The sequence below is a fragment of the Sinocyclocheilus grahami genome, unplaced genomic scaffold, assembly GCF_001515645.1.
Source record: "Sinocyclocheilus grahami isolate Dianchi unplaced genomic scaffold, SAMN03320097.WGS_v1.1 scaffold531.1, whole genome shotgun sequence".
Taxonomy (NCBI): Eukaryota; Metazoa; Chordata; class Actinopteri; order Cypriniformes; family Cyprinidae; genus Sinocyclocheilus; species Sinocyclocheilus grahami.
The window spans coordinates 396,743-411,397 of NW_015505710.1; the positions used below are offsets into that span (position 1 = coordinate 396,743).

Sequence of the window (14,655 nt, forward strand, 5' to 3'; positions counted from 1 at the left end):
AGCTGCGTCGGAAAACGCTAGGGGAACGCCTTCAGCGATACCAAGCTCTGAATCATGTGTAATCAGTCGAATCGATGGGCGAGACGTCAGAGGCTTTAAAAGCACGTGAGGTGCAGCCGGCGCTAGCTTTCTGTCATTCAGCAAAGCTCTATGTGTGTGTCGGTCACAATCTATGTTCTGTGAGTCTTATTTATTGTTGTCTGTCCAAAAAGTTGCACAAGTATTCAAAATTATAAGCTCCAGCAGAAGATGTCTAAACTAAAGACGAAAAAGGGTGAAAGCAGATTGTGTAACAGACTGTTCCTCCTTGCTCATGCTACATCACGAGCGGGGATACACACATTTTGTGCGTGGTCTGCTTGGGAGTGGAGCACGTGGCGTCGGCTCTCGAGAGGGCCGACTGTCCGCATTGTGAGCAGTTGCCACTGCGCTTGCTTCGCTCCCGGAAGGCTCTCTTTGAGGAGGGAGCCTTCATCAGCGTTCCACTCATGGGGTTTGCAGCTGGATCTGGTGGAGGGAATGGAGACGGGCGAGTCCCTATCTTCTTCCTCACCTGCCAGATCCTCTGCCCGCTCGCTGGGATCGGAAGCCCGTTCTGCGGCTACTTCCCCCCGGAGAGCAGGCTCAGCGCTTCTCCTATCTTCCACTGAGGAGGTTGATGTGGAGAGCGTCGAGGATTCGTCCCCTCAATGCCCACAATATGAGGAGCTATTGGAGGTAGTTACTCGTGCGGTTGCAAAGCTGAACATTGAGTGGCTCGCAGAGAAACAGGCTGAACCGCAGAAAAGCAAACTCGATGAACGCTTTCTGCAGGCTAAGTCACTACCTCCACGCCGGAGCCTACCGTTTTTTCCCGATCTCCACACCGAGGTGTCGAGATTGTGGAAGAAACCATTCTCAACCCGCTTATTCATCCCCGCCTCTGATCACTATGGAAATGTGGCGGGGTTGAGTGAATGCGTTTACAGAGCGATGCCCCGGGTAGAGCAGACGCTTGCGAGTTATCTGTCACCCGGCGCGGCATCGTCTCTGAAGGCTCCGGTCTTGCCCTCCAAGCCGCTGCAAACCACTCCAGCGCTGGTGGGCAAGGGGTACTCAGCAGCGGGTCAGGCTGGTGCGTGTCTGCACACTATGTCGGTGTTACAGGTGTACCAAGCCGACCTGCTAAAAGAGCTAGATGAAGGCGAGCAAGTTAAAGCAGATGATATCTTAGAACTAAGGAGAACCACTGATTTAGCTCTTCGCGCCACCAAGGAGACCGCCCGTGCTATTGGGCGGTCCATGGCAGCTCTGGTGGCAGCAGAGAGGCATTTATGGTTGACCCTGTCTGATATGAAAGAGAAGGACAAGATCTGCCTTATGGATGCCCCGCTTGCACCTTCTGGTCTGTTCGGCGATGCCGTCAATTCCGTCGTCGACAGATACCAGGAGGCTCGTAAACAGGCGGCAGCATTCCAGCGGTTTCTCCCTCACTGTTCTATAGCTCTGGGGGCTGCTGGTCAGGAGCAGCCCCAGCTGGGTACCAGCTCCTCATATAGGGAGGTACAAAAACAGAGCGTTGCCTCTCGCGCTCCCCCGCAGCGGGACCGAGGACGGCGGCGCTCTAAATCGGGGGCTTCTAAGGCGAGGCCTGATCTGAGGGTCATGCTTCAGTCGAGGAAACCCTCGACGAAGCGGTCCTGACAGACCTAAGCCCAGGACTGCTGAGGGTGGCCCCTACTGGGGAAGAGCGGGGTACACCACATTACACGGTGTCCGTCTCTGCTCAGCGCCCTCAGGAGACCGTTCTGCCACCCCTGCCAGTGTTCCAGGGTGCAGCGGTCTCCAGCGAAGGTTTCTCTCTGTATTTTCTGCCCGGGAACTTAGCGGAGCCGAGAGCCTCGCCACCCCTTCGGGGGTCTCTCGAGCAGCTAGCTCAGCGATCTCCTGCCAGTCCACCACTTCAGGGCACCCAGCTAGCAGCTCCAAATACACCAGAGGCCAGTCTCGAGAGACTGGTTCCCTTAGTAGATTATATAGCAGCATGGAAACTACTGCCAAATGTATCTCAATGTGTCCTGCAAACTGTAGAAAGAGGCTATCGCATTCAGTTCGGCGCTCCGCCGCCACCTTTCAAACGGGTTTTTCTCATATTAGTGGGCCCAGAGCAGGCTCTGGTATTAGAACAAGAAGTCAATACTCTCTTGAGGAAGGAGGCCATCGAGGTGGTCCCTCCTCTCGACAGGGAGTCCGGGTTCTACAGCCGGTACTTCATCGTTCCAAAGAAGGATGGAGGGTTGCGTCCAATTTTAGATCTGCAGCTATTGAACCGCTCAGTCATGCGTCTGAAGTTCAAAATGCTCACTGTCAAACAGGTCGTGTCTCAGATCAGGTCCGAGGACTGGTTTGCCATGAAAGATCTAAAAGATGCTTATTTCCATGTCTCCATCCTTCCCAGTCACAGGAAGTTCCTGAGGTTTGCTTTCAGGGGCAAAGCTTACCAATATCAGGTCCTTCCCTTCGGCCTAGCACTCTCACCCCGTACTTTCATGAAGTGTGTGGATGCTGCTCTGGCTCCTCTGCGACTCCAGGGCGTCCGGATCCTCAATTACATCGACGATTGGTTGATTTTAGCTCAATCAGAGCAGATGGCGGTTCGGCATCGAGATGTCGTTCTCACTCATATGGGAAAGTTGGGGTTAAGACTAAACGCCAAGAAAAGTGTGCTTTCTCCATTACAGAGGACCACTTATCTGGGCGTGGTGTGGGATTCGCCCACGATGCAGGCTCTTGCTCTGATCGAGTCAATCCTCACTGCAGTCATGGGAGTCAGAGAAGGCCGGTCACTCACTGTCAAGCAGGTGACTTGACTACGTGCCTTAGACATGTGGCGGAAACCTTGGTTATTGTCTCAGGGCCCGGTGCTGGGAACATATTTGACGGACGCGTCCCTCACCGGTTGGGGAGCAGTCATGAGTGGCCACCCTGCGCGCGGTCTGTGGAGTGGTCGCCATCTCACATGGCACATCAATTGCCTGGAGATCCTGGCCGTGTTTCGAGCCCTCAAACACGTTCTTCCAGACCTAAGAGATCGCCATGTGTTGGTGCGCACCGACAACACAGCGGTGGTCTTTTATATCAACCACCAGGGAGGTCTACGTTCGCGCCCCTTATACAAGCTGGCGCATCAGATCCTTGTGTGGTCCCAGGGCAAGCTCCTCTCGCTGAGGGCAGTTCATATTCTTGGGCATCTCAACATGGGAGCAGACATCCTGTCGAGGCAGGGGCCGAGGCCTGGGGCCCGGGGCATTCCTGGACATCTCAATATGGGAGCATACATCCTGTCGAGGCAGGGGCCGAGGCCCGGGGAATGGATGCTTCACCCCAAGGTGGTGAAGCAGATATGGAGAGTTTTTGGCCAAGCTCATGTGGACTTGTTTGCGACCTGTCAGACATCTCAATGTCCCCTCTGGTTCTCTCTGACTCATCCAGCTCCACTGGGGCTGGATGCTATGGTACAGACTTGGCCGAGGCTTCGTCTGTATGCCTTTCCCCCGATCGCTCTGCTCCCGGGAGTTCTAGAGAGAGTGCGTCGGGACGGGGTCCGTCTATTGCTAGTAGCCCCGTTCTGGCCAGGCCGAGTATGGTTCTCGGACCTGATTTCTCTCCTCGACGGCACTCCATGGGAGATTCCCATCAGGAGGGATCTCCTCTCACAGGCGGAGGGTATGATCTTTCACCCCCGCCCAGAGTTGTGGAAGCTGTGGGTGTGGCCCCTGAGGGGGCAGAACTCATAGCCTCTGGTCTCTCAACCGAGGTTGTTAAGACCATCCTCCAATCTAGAGCTCCCTTAACGAGGAAACTGTGCACCCTGAAGTGGAGACTCTTCACTTAATGGTGCGGAGACCACCTGCTTGACCCAGTTAACTGCCCGATTGGTACAGTGCTGGAGTTTTTGCAGGCCCATTTCTCTGTGGGGTTAACCCACTCCACCCTGAAGGTCTACGTGGCGGCTATAGCGGCCTACCACGCCCCTCTTGATGGTCACTCAGTGGGCAAGGACCCCCTGGTTACACGTTTCCTCCGCGGTGTGATGAGGCTGAGGCATCAGGTACGATCTTGTGTGCCTCCTTGGGACCTCGCTGTGGTGTTAGAAGCTCTCTCTAGGCCTCCTTTTGAGCCTATCGAGGAGATATCAGATCGTCTTCTTACATTAAAGATTGTGTTTCTCTTAGCTATATCTTCTCTAAAGAGAGTTGGGGATCTGCAGGCCCTTTCTGTGGCTCCTTCCTATCTCGACCTTGCGCCCGGTCTGGCCAAATTTTTTTATACCCTCGTGCAGGGTATGTCCCTAAGGTCCCCTCCTCTACACCACGGCCTGTCGTACTCCAGGCTTTTTATCCTCCTCCCTTTAGGGAGCCTGACCAGCAGAAGCTTATTTTATATGTGTCCACTGGATGCATACGTCCACAGAGCTGCCCTGTGGAGAAAGGCGGAAAAGCTGCTTGTGTGCTATGGTCCCCCTAAGAGAGGGCATCCTGCTTCCAAACAGACCCTCAGCCGGTGGATAGTGAATGCCATTACTGTTGCCTATGAGTCCTCTGATCTCCCCTCACCATTGGGGGTCAAGGCTCACTCAACAAGAAGTGTGGCGGACTCCAAGGCCTTTCTAGCAGGAGTTCCTATGCAGGACATCTGCAACGCTGCAGGATGGTCTACGCCCTTAACGTTCATCAGGTTCTATGACCTAGATTTGCGAGCCACTCCAGGCCCCTCTGTTCTCTTGCCATAGTTGTGCTCTTCCACACTAGGCAGGGATTTGCAAGTCTGGTGATGTGGACTTCTCGTTCCCCTAGTGCTTTCCGACGCAGCTCGAGTTCCCGAAGGGGAACAAGATGCTGCGTCGCAAGTCCATACTTTCGGCATCCCTGCTAGAGCTTGCTTCACTCCTAAGAAGCTAGCGCCGGCTGCACCTCACGTGCATTTAAAGCTTCCTGGTCATGACGTCACCCGCCTCTGATGTCTCACCCATCCATTGGACTGATTACACATATGATTCAGAGCTTGGTATCGCTGAAGGCGTTCCCCTAGCGTTTTCCGACGCAGCATCTCGTTCCCTCAGGGAACCATGGTTACATACGTAACCTGGGATGTTTTCATTTAAATGCGAAAATGTTAGTCCTTGAAAAACCAATCAGGTACAGCTAAAACATAATATAATATAAAACATAATAAAAAATATAATATTTACATATTTTCTATGCTGTTTATAAGAATACATGGCTCCTTTTAAATTGATGTCAATTGAGAAATTAATCGAGAATCATTTGGAATTGAATTTTGACTCAAAATTGAATCAAATCCCAAGGTATCTAAAGATTCCCGCCTCTAATAGTGAGTGTGACATTTCCTAGTGATTGCATAGAAATTATATCAGCTCGATTTACATAATCTGCTACACAGAGAATCACGAATGAACATGATGCCATTGTCTTTGGTAACTAATCATGCCTGTGACTTGCCCTTTAAATGAAAAGTTACAAAAGGCCAATGACACTGTCATCTAGTCAGAGAGGCTGAAATGATGACAAGAAGCTCTTGTAGCCGAAATCATTCAAATATAAGGAGCCCAAAGGCTGTGAGAACCCACTCTAATCAGCAAGTCTGACAATTACTTACCCCCTCTCACCTGCTGCCTTTGGCAGAGCCATCATCACAAAGAGACTGCTAATAACCACGGACTCACTTTTCAGTAAACAGATACTGTGATCAGCAGGGAATCTGGGCAACCAAAATGAGGCATCTTTTCTCGTAAAGCTTTGAAATTAGGAGGAGGCCCTAAAAGTAACAATAACAAACAGATAACTCCACAAATAAACAGCAGGTCTCTTCGGAGGTGCGTGGAATTGAGAGCTAATAGGTCGCTGTCAATCAAGCCGAATAGAAATGTGCGCAGCACAAAGTGGTGATGTGTATTAAACCCTGAGTGCATAAATCACGTTGTACATGATTTCTGAAAATCAGATGCATTGAACACTCTTGACATTTACCGGAATTTTTGCCAGATGGATGCTAAATTGAGTTATCATAGGAAAATGCAAAAAGATGACCGTCTTCAGGCAGGTAGTTAATAGAAGCTCAACAGGTTAAAACTGAGCTTCGCTACATGCATTTTATCTTATAACCCTGCCTACATGGCAGGTTGCCAAGGAAACTGTAACGCAAGAGAACATGGTGACAATATATAGTAGAAATCAATCAGCATACAATTCACATATTTTTCACTATGAAGTGGGCTGACAAGATCTAGATCTCACTGTAAATGACCCATCCAAAAGCATTACCTCAGACCTGGATACATATTTTACAAGTGTGAACAAGCAGAATTACACTGGGCCTCAACAGATGAATTGCAGCAATCAGTATTAAATTTCCCTTTATGCTTGTGTTACACTTTCCCACACGGTAAGGTAAATTGGCTCTAGAGACTGCAGTCCATTAGTGTGTTGCACCAATGATGCTGCAATTGCCTCATCGTTGCCCAGTTTGTGTGATGATGAAAGGCAAAACAGACACTATCAAATTACATGCATATTTTGTTTTGAAAAAGTCAAACGATGAGGAGTCAGAGAGAAATATTTAAGTAACAATTGGGTAAACTACATTAATAACATTTTGAAACCCTCAGTGCGTCAAAGTCTTGAAGGGGCAAGATTATGCGAGATATTTTCTTTTCTAAGCCACAGGGGTGAAGTATATTTTTGTCATCAAATATAAAGGCAGAAACTATGATTCAACTGTAAAAATGAACACTGCTTGAATATTACTTGCTATTCAATGTGTGGTAACTGTAGACAAACAACAATGATCAAGAAAGGTGAAAAGATAAATAAAACCAGGTTCATGTGTTTTGTCTCTTTAAAATGCACAACTGCAAATGATGCTCCAAGAGCACATAAAATATCTGATGCTTTAAGACAAAACTCCTCATTTTGTCCTATCTACTGTGAAGGGGAAAAGGTATATTTGCCTTTATAATGTGCACTTCTTTCCATCAAATGGATCAAGAACTGATGGTAGATCAAGACAGCGAGAGTCATTTTAGTTTAGCTTCAACTACAGATGGAAATTAATTTGTTCCATATAGGAGATTTTGATCTTGCAGACTCAACACAATGAAAAAAAAAACGTATTCAGAGAGGTCACCGATAGAGACTACATGCACGTTTCAAATAGCATGTCTGGCATTATCCTCCAATGAAATGGACAAAAAGAACATTTTATTCTTTCTTAATTCACTTGGAGTGCAAGCATGTGGTGTTTTGTCTTGCAAATGTTTGGCTTTGGCTGCTTGATCTTAGTGCTATCCTAGAAATGACTGTAATAATTCAGCATATTATGTTCTTCTTGACCTTGGGTCAGGTACTCTGATGAATATACAGTACATGACGCTGTGAGACATAATGAAATGGTTGGATGTAAGCAAAAGGCAGAAAAATGCAGTTGGAAGATAAGTGTGTCTAACTTCACCGAATCTTACCCTGGGAAGATACCAGGAACAGATGGCACATAACTATTCATAAACTGCAACTCTACCCAAAGAAATTATATAACTTCTGAGCCTCCACCTAGAAAAGCATCCCCATCCCAAAAAAGACAACTTAGACAACATTGCATCTGAAATAAAAAAACAAAAAAATTAATAAATGTGCTTTAACAAAAATACACTGCTTTCAAACCCTCAGACTATCTTGCCTCTTAGGCTTTTATTGTAAGTGCATTACTATAAATGCATTACCTGTTCTATTTGACAAACTGAGGGATGAGCTGAAATTCTCTTCTCTGGTAATAAACCACAGGTCACAGATTTTTTCAAGCTTAACTTGAATTTAATCCAGAATGTTTTTAGTAATGTCGACCTTATAAATAAGGTCTTCATGAAGTTTAAAAAGTATAATTTTTTCCCTTCAAAATGTACTTTAGCTAAATTGAAAATGCTTCCCAAAAATAATATTTAAAGGAATAGATCACTCACCCAAAATTTTAAAATCATTTACTTTAAACCTGCATTACTTTATTTCTACTGTCAAACACATGCAAAAAATAAAAATAAAAGCAAAAGGGACCCAATGTTGTTTTCACTGTATGGACAAAAATCATTTGGAACATTCTTCTTTTGTATTTTATGCAGGCTTGGGATGACATGAGGGTAAATAAATTATGACAGAAATCTCTTTTTTTGGTGAAATATCCTTAAAGGGTATTGTTGTAATTGTTACCCATGAAGAAAATGAGCTAGAATATGGAGGGATAGAGACACAACAGAAAGGGAAAGAGCTTAAAAATATATGATGAAAGTCATGGCTGTGTAACTCAAGGACACAGTGATCCTGGGTGTCCCTCTCCTCTCTGAATGTTGCTTTTAAGAGCGGCGGTACAGGAGAGACTTTGGCTATGTGTTTGCCTGTCCTGTCAGTGAACCCATTACTGGCATCTCAAATTTTAAACACTGAAAGCCTGTCTACTTTTGTTTCTGAACTGATGAAGATTGTGTGAATCTGAAAAGGCAAGAGTAACATCTGAACAGAAGGGATACCAGTGAGATTACAGAAATGTAAGAGGTGTAAAAGCACAGTAAGTCATCCTGTATGTGACCTGTATGTGGAAGGTCACATGTACAAAATGATGTGTCGTGTCTAGTTGGCTAACATAAAATATGCGCGTGGCTTTTATTTCACTGGGTTTTATTATTTTTTTTATCCATTTGTCAGGACACTAAATTATCCTTCAACAGAGCTATTATTGTCTAAATTGAGTGGTAAGCTCATTATTCACAATTTGCTATTGTGACATGTTTGAAATTGGTTACTCTGCTGTGCTTAATTCTATTTTTCGTTTCCCCAATAGGTGGCTCCTTGTCTCTATGCCAAAAGTGATAAGAAGTGGCTAAAACTTGGCAGACTTGCAGTGCAAATCTGTGCCAAACTCTGTCATGGTGCCATTCAGAAGATTACAGTGTTGTTCATTAACCTTCAAGTGAAGTAGAAGAAACATAAACAGAACAGAACAGAGCAAAATTCAATGTTTATGAACAATGCCACACACCCTAATGTATATAGATAAATATAGCTGCAAAGTAAATATTTTAATTAAGTCATTGCCTTTTTTTCAACACAAACATGCTTCCTTTGTGTGTAAATGGGGTTTTTGGAATTGGATTTCAGTGGTGGAGTTACTGTATGCTCCTATGCATTCTAGCTCTCAAAATCAAGGCCTACAAGATGAGAAATTGTCCCATGCAGATTTTCTGGGCATGCTAGCACTGTAACCTGATATTTTACAATTCCTTTAGAGCGTTAGAAGCATAAAGAAATGTAAGCTTATGGAATGGAAATTGGGTGGAAATTTTAAAAAATGAAATTGGGAAAAATAAACATCTTAAATATATATATATATATATATATATATAAGAAATAAAAAAAAGTATAGTATAGTATAACAGATCAGGAAAATGTGTCTTTCTGATCTGTTATACTGAGGACATTTTTTTTTTATTACATAATATATATTTTTATTTTTTAAATATTTAATTTTATTTTCTATATCTTATAATATGCAGAAATATGAGTTTATATGATAAAATAGATCAATGTGCTGTACTAATACCTTTTCTGGATATGAAACATGAATGTTAGCCTGTGATATGTGGGCATATGAGTGTGGATGTACAGTATATGCGTTGGTTTTTTTTCAGTAGAAGGGTGTGTACTTTGCATTCTCAGCTGGTAGGATTCACCAATTACCATGTGTACACGGCAAATTCTTGAGCAGCTCATTTTATTATCCTTCATATAAAACGGTGCTGATAGATCTGTACGAGAAGGTCAACAAACAGAACCCCTCATAATCATGCTTCATTTGTGACTCATTAATTGGGCTTACACACTGCACCCAATCATTACCTATACACTCTTAAAAATAAAGGTGCCTCAAAAGGTTCTTCAAGCGATGCCATAGAAGAACCATTTTTGGTTCCACAAAGAACCACTCAGTCATAGGTTCTTTAAAAAAACCATCTCTTTCTTACCTTTTTATAATCTGAAGAACCTTCTTTCGCCACAAAGAACCTTTTGTGAAACAGAAAGGTTCGTCAGATGTTAAAGGTTCTTTATGGAACCATTTAGACAAAAAGGTTCTTCTATGGCATCGTGAAGCACCTTTATTTTTAAGAGGGTACATGCTCACACACACACACACAGGTTTGTTTTTGTGAAAACTGGGGACATCCCATAGGCGTAATGGTTTTTATACTGTACAGACCATATATTCTATTGCCCTACACCAACCCTAACCCTAAACCTACCCCTCACAGGAAACTTTGTGCTATTTCAGATTTTCAATACACTCCATTCTGTGTGATTTATAAGCGTTTTGAAAAGTGGGGACATGGGGTAATGTCCCGAAAAGTCACCTTCTCCTTGTAATACCTACGTCATACCTTTGTCATTATACAAATGTATGTCCTCATTTGTCACAAAAACGCACACACACACACACACACACACACACACACACACACACACACACACACAATGTATGCATGCAAGAGCACACACTCACTACCTTAATCAATAATATGGTATACATCATTCAGAAAAGAGACATTCAGGTTTGGTAGAAGCGTGTGAATATACGTCCATTAGCTGAGTGGGTGGGAAAATCTAGAAATCTGTTCCTGTCAGGAAAATATGAATATGTGATGACATTTTAGTAATGACAAGGTTTCTATGACAACAGTGTCTGTAAGACTGCAAACTGCAAAGCCTTGTTGTTATTGGCAAATGAATGCATAAATGCATTATGGTCCACAGAGGTTAAGCATTAATTTAGGTTAGAAGCTGAAAGTTATATAGCCATTTCTCTCTGTTCACATCCGTGAGCCTGTACACTGGAAACAATTTCAAAAGGACAGTATAATACATAGACTGTACATGTGGTATTTTCTATTAACTTCAGACACAGCAGAGTAAAAATGTATGTGTTTACATGCATCTGATTTATTAAAGCAAAATGCAAGAGCACTCACTTGGATCAGACAGGATGGAATCAGTCTTGGGCAGGAACTGGTCACAACGAATGCCCTGGAAACCCTCTTTACACCTGATTTGAGAAAAAGAAAAGAAAGAAAAGAAAGACAGTTAGTAAACTGAAATAAAAATAAAAAGCTGAAAAGAAAAAAACATGATAACATGAGAACATGATAGCAAATCAAATCACAAACCATAGTGACAAATGCGGACAGGGAATGGAGCTAATTCCAAACTGAACTGAAACCGTGATAACCTTACTGTAATCAAGGCAAGTTTTTTTTTTTACTAGAAAACAGACAACTGGAAATTATTTTTTTGTGGTAATCAACACTGTCACAAGTGTTTTCGATTCAGCTTAACTTAAATTGAACCTGGAATATTCCTTTAAATCCTTTAGGTCACTCTAATTAAAACACGTTTTAGGGGCCAGGCTGGTCCCTGTGCATTTCACAACAATGAAACTCCAAGACATGGATAAGCCAATCAGAGTGAAAAATGTTCAAGGCTTTTCTGGAAATCATATGGGAAATCCACATGTGCCATGTCATGCATCTGTTGCAGATGGCAGTAGATTGATTTGGAAGTACATGGGCACAGCGAGTTTGCTGATTTTCTACCTCAGCAAAGCCCTAACTGCTTGAATAAGATCTATCTGTGTTCACTAAATATGGAAATGAAATGCTTGTCTTTTATATAAGACATATGTATGCCATGTCCCTCCAAGCCAAGCTGTTTGCTCTCTCTCCAGCTCTCTTGCTCATGTAACTGCCCATGTGTTTCTGCCTTTCTCACTCTTTCCCTCTCTCCCCATCCTGTCATCACTTTATCCTAATTTTTCCCTCACTTCTTGACTTTTCAAAGACACTGGAGGCTAATACCGCTTTCAGCTAGTTGAGTCAGGAGAGCAATGTGACAAAGGAAAATGTCCCTGGCTCTAAATGGCAGAGTACAAACAGTGCACATGCATATGCCATGTACACGAGCCTCAACAGATAGCATAAGCCTTTGTTGGTTGTACAGCACATTTCATCCTTTTACAGAGGATCAAGAGCTCAATTTAATGCTGCATATTGCTTAGGCTGTATGTTTCGAAGTTCCCAACTGAAAAATAAATACATTTTAAAGATGGGATCTTTGCTCTTTTTTTACATTATATACAAAAATAAATATAGAGTATTTGCCTGGATCAGCAGCTTTCTCTGAGCTATTTATAGTTACCATATGATATTGCTTACTTTTCATGCCATTTTCACAACTATAGATATTTGCTTTGTTCCGAAAGAAGGACTTAAATTGTAATATATTAATACAGTTAGAGCGGGAATGAAGGCTCCGTCTAGACAGCATTCTTGCAATGCACCTGTTTTGGAGAAAAGCAATGAGAAGAGCAGCTCTTTTGTTTTCAACTGAAATAAGAAATCTGCTCACCCACATTATAATATTATGAATTATAATATATCTTATTTCGTTGGTCCATTGGATCAGATTGCTTTCTTACCACAAGCAACTGCTCCAGACTTAGTTTTCAATTGGGCTGTGACTACCTCATTCAGGCAATCTTGGGCTGATTATTTTGGTTTGAATCTGAGAGTGATTGGTGTGAACCAAGGTGTGAAAACACCCTTAGGCAATATATTTTTGCTTCACCAACAACAGCAGTTTGAAACAAGGCCGTAGTAGACCCATTGCATCATAAACAGTAGTGGTGTTTTGTCCCAGAATGAATCAATGTTTTGAATAAATTGGTTGAATGAATGATTGAATGATTCACTAATAAAAGACCGCTGCTTGTATTCTTCCAGAATGATTACGTTTTTTGAATGAATCCGTTGAATTAATTATTTAATTTATCTAAAGACAGGCACTTGTCACCACCTACTGGCATAAAAATAATCTGTAATCTGCACGATTCATTGCCACCACTAACGGACAGACTGACGGTCTGTCAGGAACTCGCAAACACAACAAGCAGAGTGATAAAAAAGAATGAAAGTCCCAGTCCTGGGTGATAATTCTATCAATCTACCTAGTATAATTCGCTACATTTTCCAAGCCTTGAGTTCTCTGAAGTGAATTGTTTTTAGTGTAACAGCCTGTCTTTTTATCATGTACAAATTAAGCACTGTTACAAATGTGTTCCTGTGCTCATGGAACAGACTTACTTTCTGTATCATTCTAGATTTTTTCCCTTATTACCAGAAGAACCACAGCAAACAGATGAAATGGAATAATTTTGAATACATTTGAATAATTTTCTTTTCTCACTCAAACCCCAAAATCCTAAACTTACCAACAGTAACAAATATTCATTGGGCCTCATTCATGGAATGCAAGCAGAACACATTTCTATGTAAATTGTTCATAAAACCATTCTTGCGTAAATTGTTAATGTGCCAATTTACATAAACATGATTTTACGAATGATTTACACAGAAATTATAAAAGACTTATATAAAAATTATAAAAGTGTTTCCAATAAATAGCATTACAGTGATATAATTTGTACACCCTTGTCCAATCTGATGTTAACAATTATGACTCCTCGCTCTATAGTAGAAATCTGCATACAACTAATTGAATGTAACTGTCATGTGTGTCATTAGTAAAGATTTTACGCTAATTGCACACAAGGAGCTATAGAGGGCTGTGAGTCAGTAATCAAATCAGTGGTGCAAATGGGCGACTCTGTGCTTTACATAGCGCATAGGTCATGCCTAAGGATCTGTGGTCAATTAATCTCTCCCCAATTAATGTGTCCACAGGCAAGTGAAGCTGATAAAGATCTGTAAGATAAGAAACTAATGCAGTACAAATTTACAGAAGGAGGATCATTAAAAGAGAGATCAAGTGCTATGGCAGCATTGTGAGGAACAGTCATTATGGGCACAGTATGAGCTGTGGCAATTGGCAAACAGTGGCAATTAAAATGTGGGGAATGGAAGGAAAGAGGTGAAGGTGTGGAACTGTACCCAAGAGACCACATTTGGGCTGCTTGCCTCCTTTTATCTTGCCCCGCACAGACATTTTGTTCACAGGCTTGATTTATGGGGAATGATGATACATGTTTAACGCAGTAGGAGGCTTCCTGTTGCTCAGCATATGGCCAAAGCAGAGGCCTTTTCTTTCATACAAAGCTTTTCTTCTCTCTTGTGCACATAGTATAGTGTTGCGGTTATTTTAACATGAAATACTGAAACACATCTCGGACGGGTGTGACAATGTCTTTTAATTGACTAGGCTATGGTCAAACCTTTCATTTCTAATGTTCTATTCTTTTTTCTTTACTCCATGAGGCCCTGTCATGTTACAGGACCCCCCTGTGTGAAATCATTAATTTCTTCTGTATAATACAGGCCTATATAGTATATGTTGTCTTCTTTCAACATATTCACTTTCATATTCCTCCCAACCCTATAATTTTCCTTGGAAATTTTGCAATGGAATATTCATTAGTCTCTGAGACCTGCAAAAAAAAAAAAGTTAATATTTCTCAAGGACCCAGAATGTATTGAGTGTTGCCTGGCTTTTAATTAGCACCACAGTCATTAATTAGCAGGAACAAATGGGGGGGGGGGGGGGGGCTGGG

At 42.8% G+C, this 14,655-nt stretch overlaps 1 protein-coding gene across 1 annotated transcript in view; it reads right to left on the reverse strand.

Annotated features, from left to right (window-relative positions):
• The window catches only part of LOC107555324 (pro-neuregulin-3, membrane-bound isoform-like), a 377,395-nt gene that overhangs the window by 51,860 nt on the left and 310,880 nt on the right, over nucleotides 1–14,655 (reverse strand). Inside the window, exon 4 of the mRNA XM_016238082.1 lies at nucleotides 11,066–11,139. Within this exon, the coding sequence (XP_016093568.1) occupies nucleotides 11,066–11,139 (74 nt within the window). The remainder of the gene's footprint in view (nucleotides 1–11,065; nucleotides 11,140–14,655) is intronic.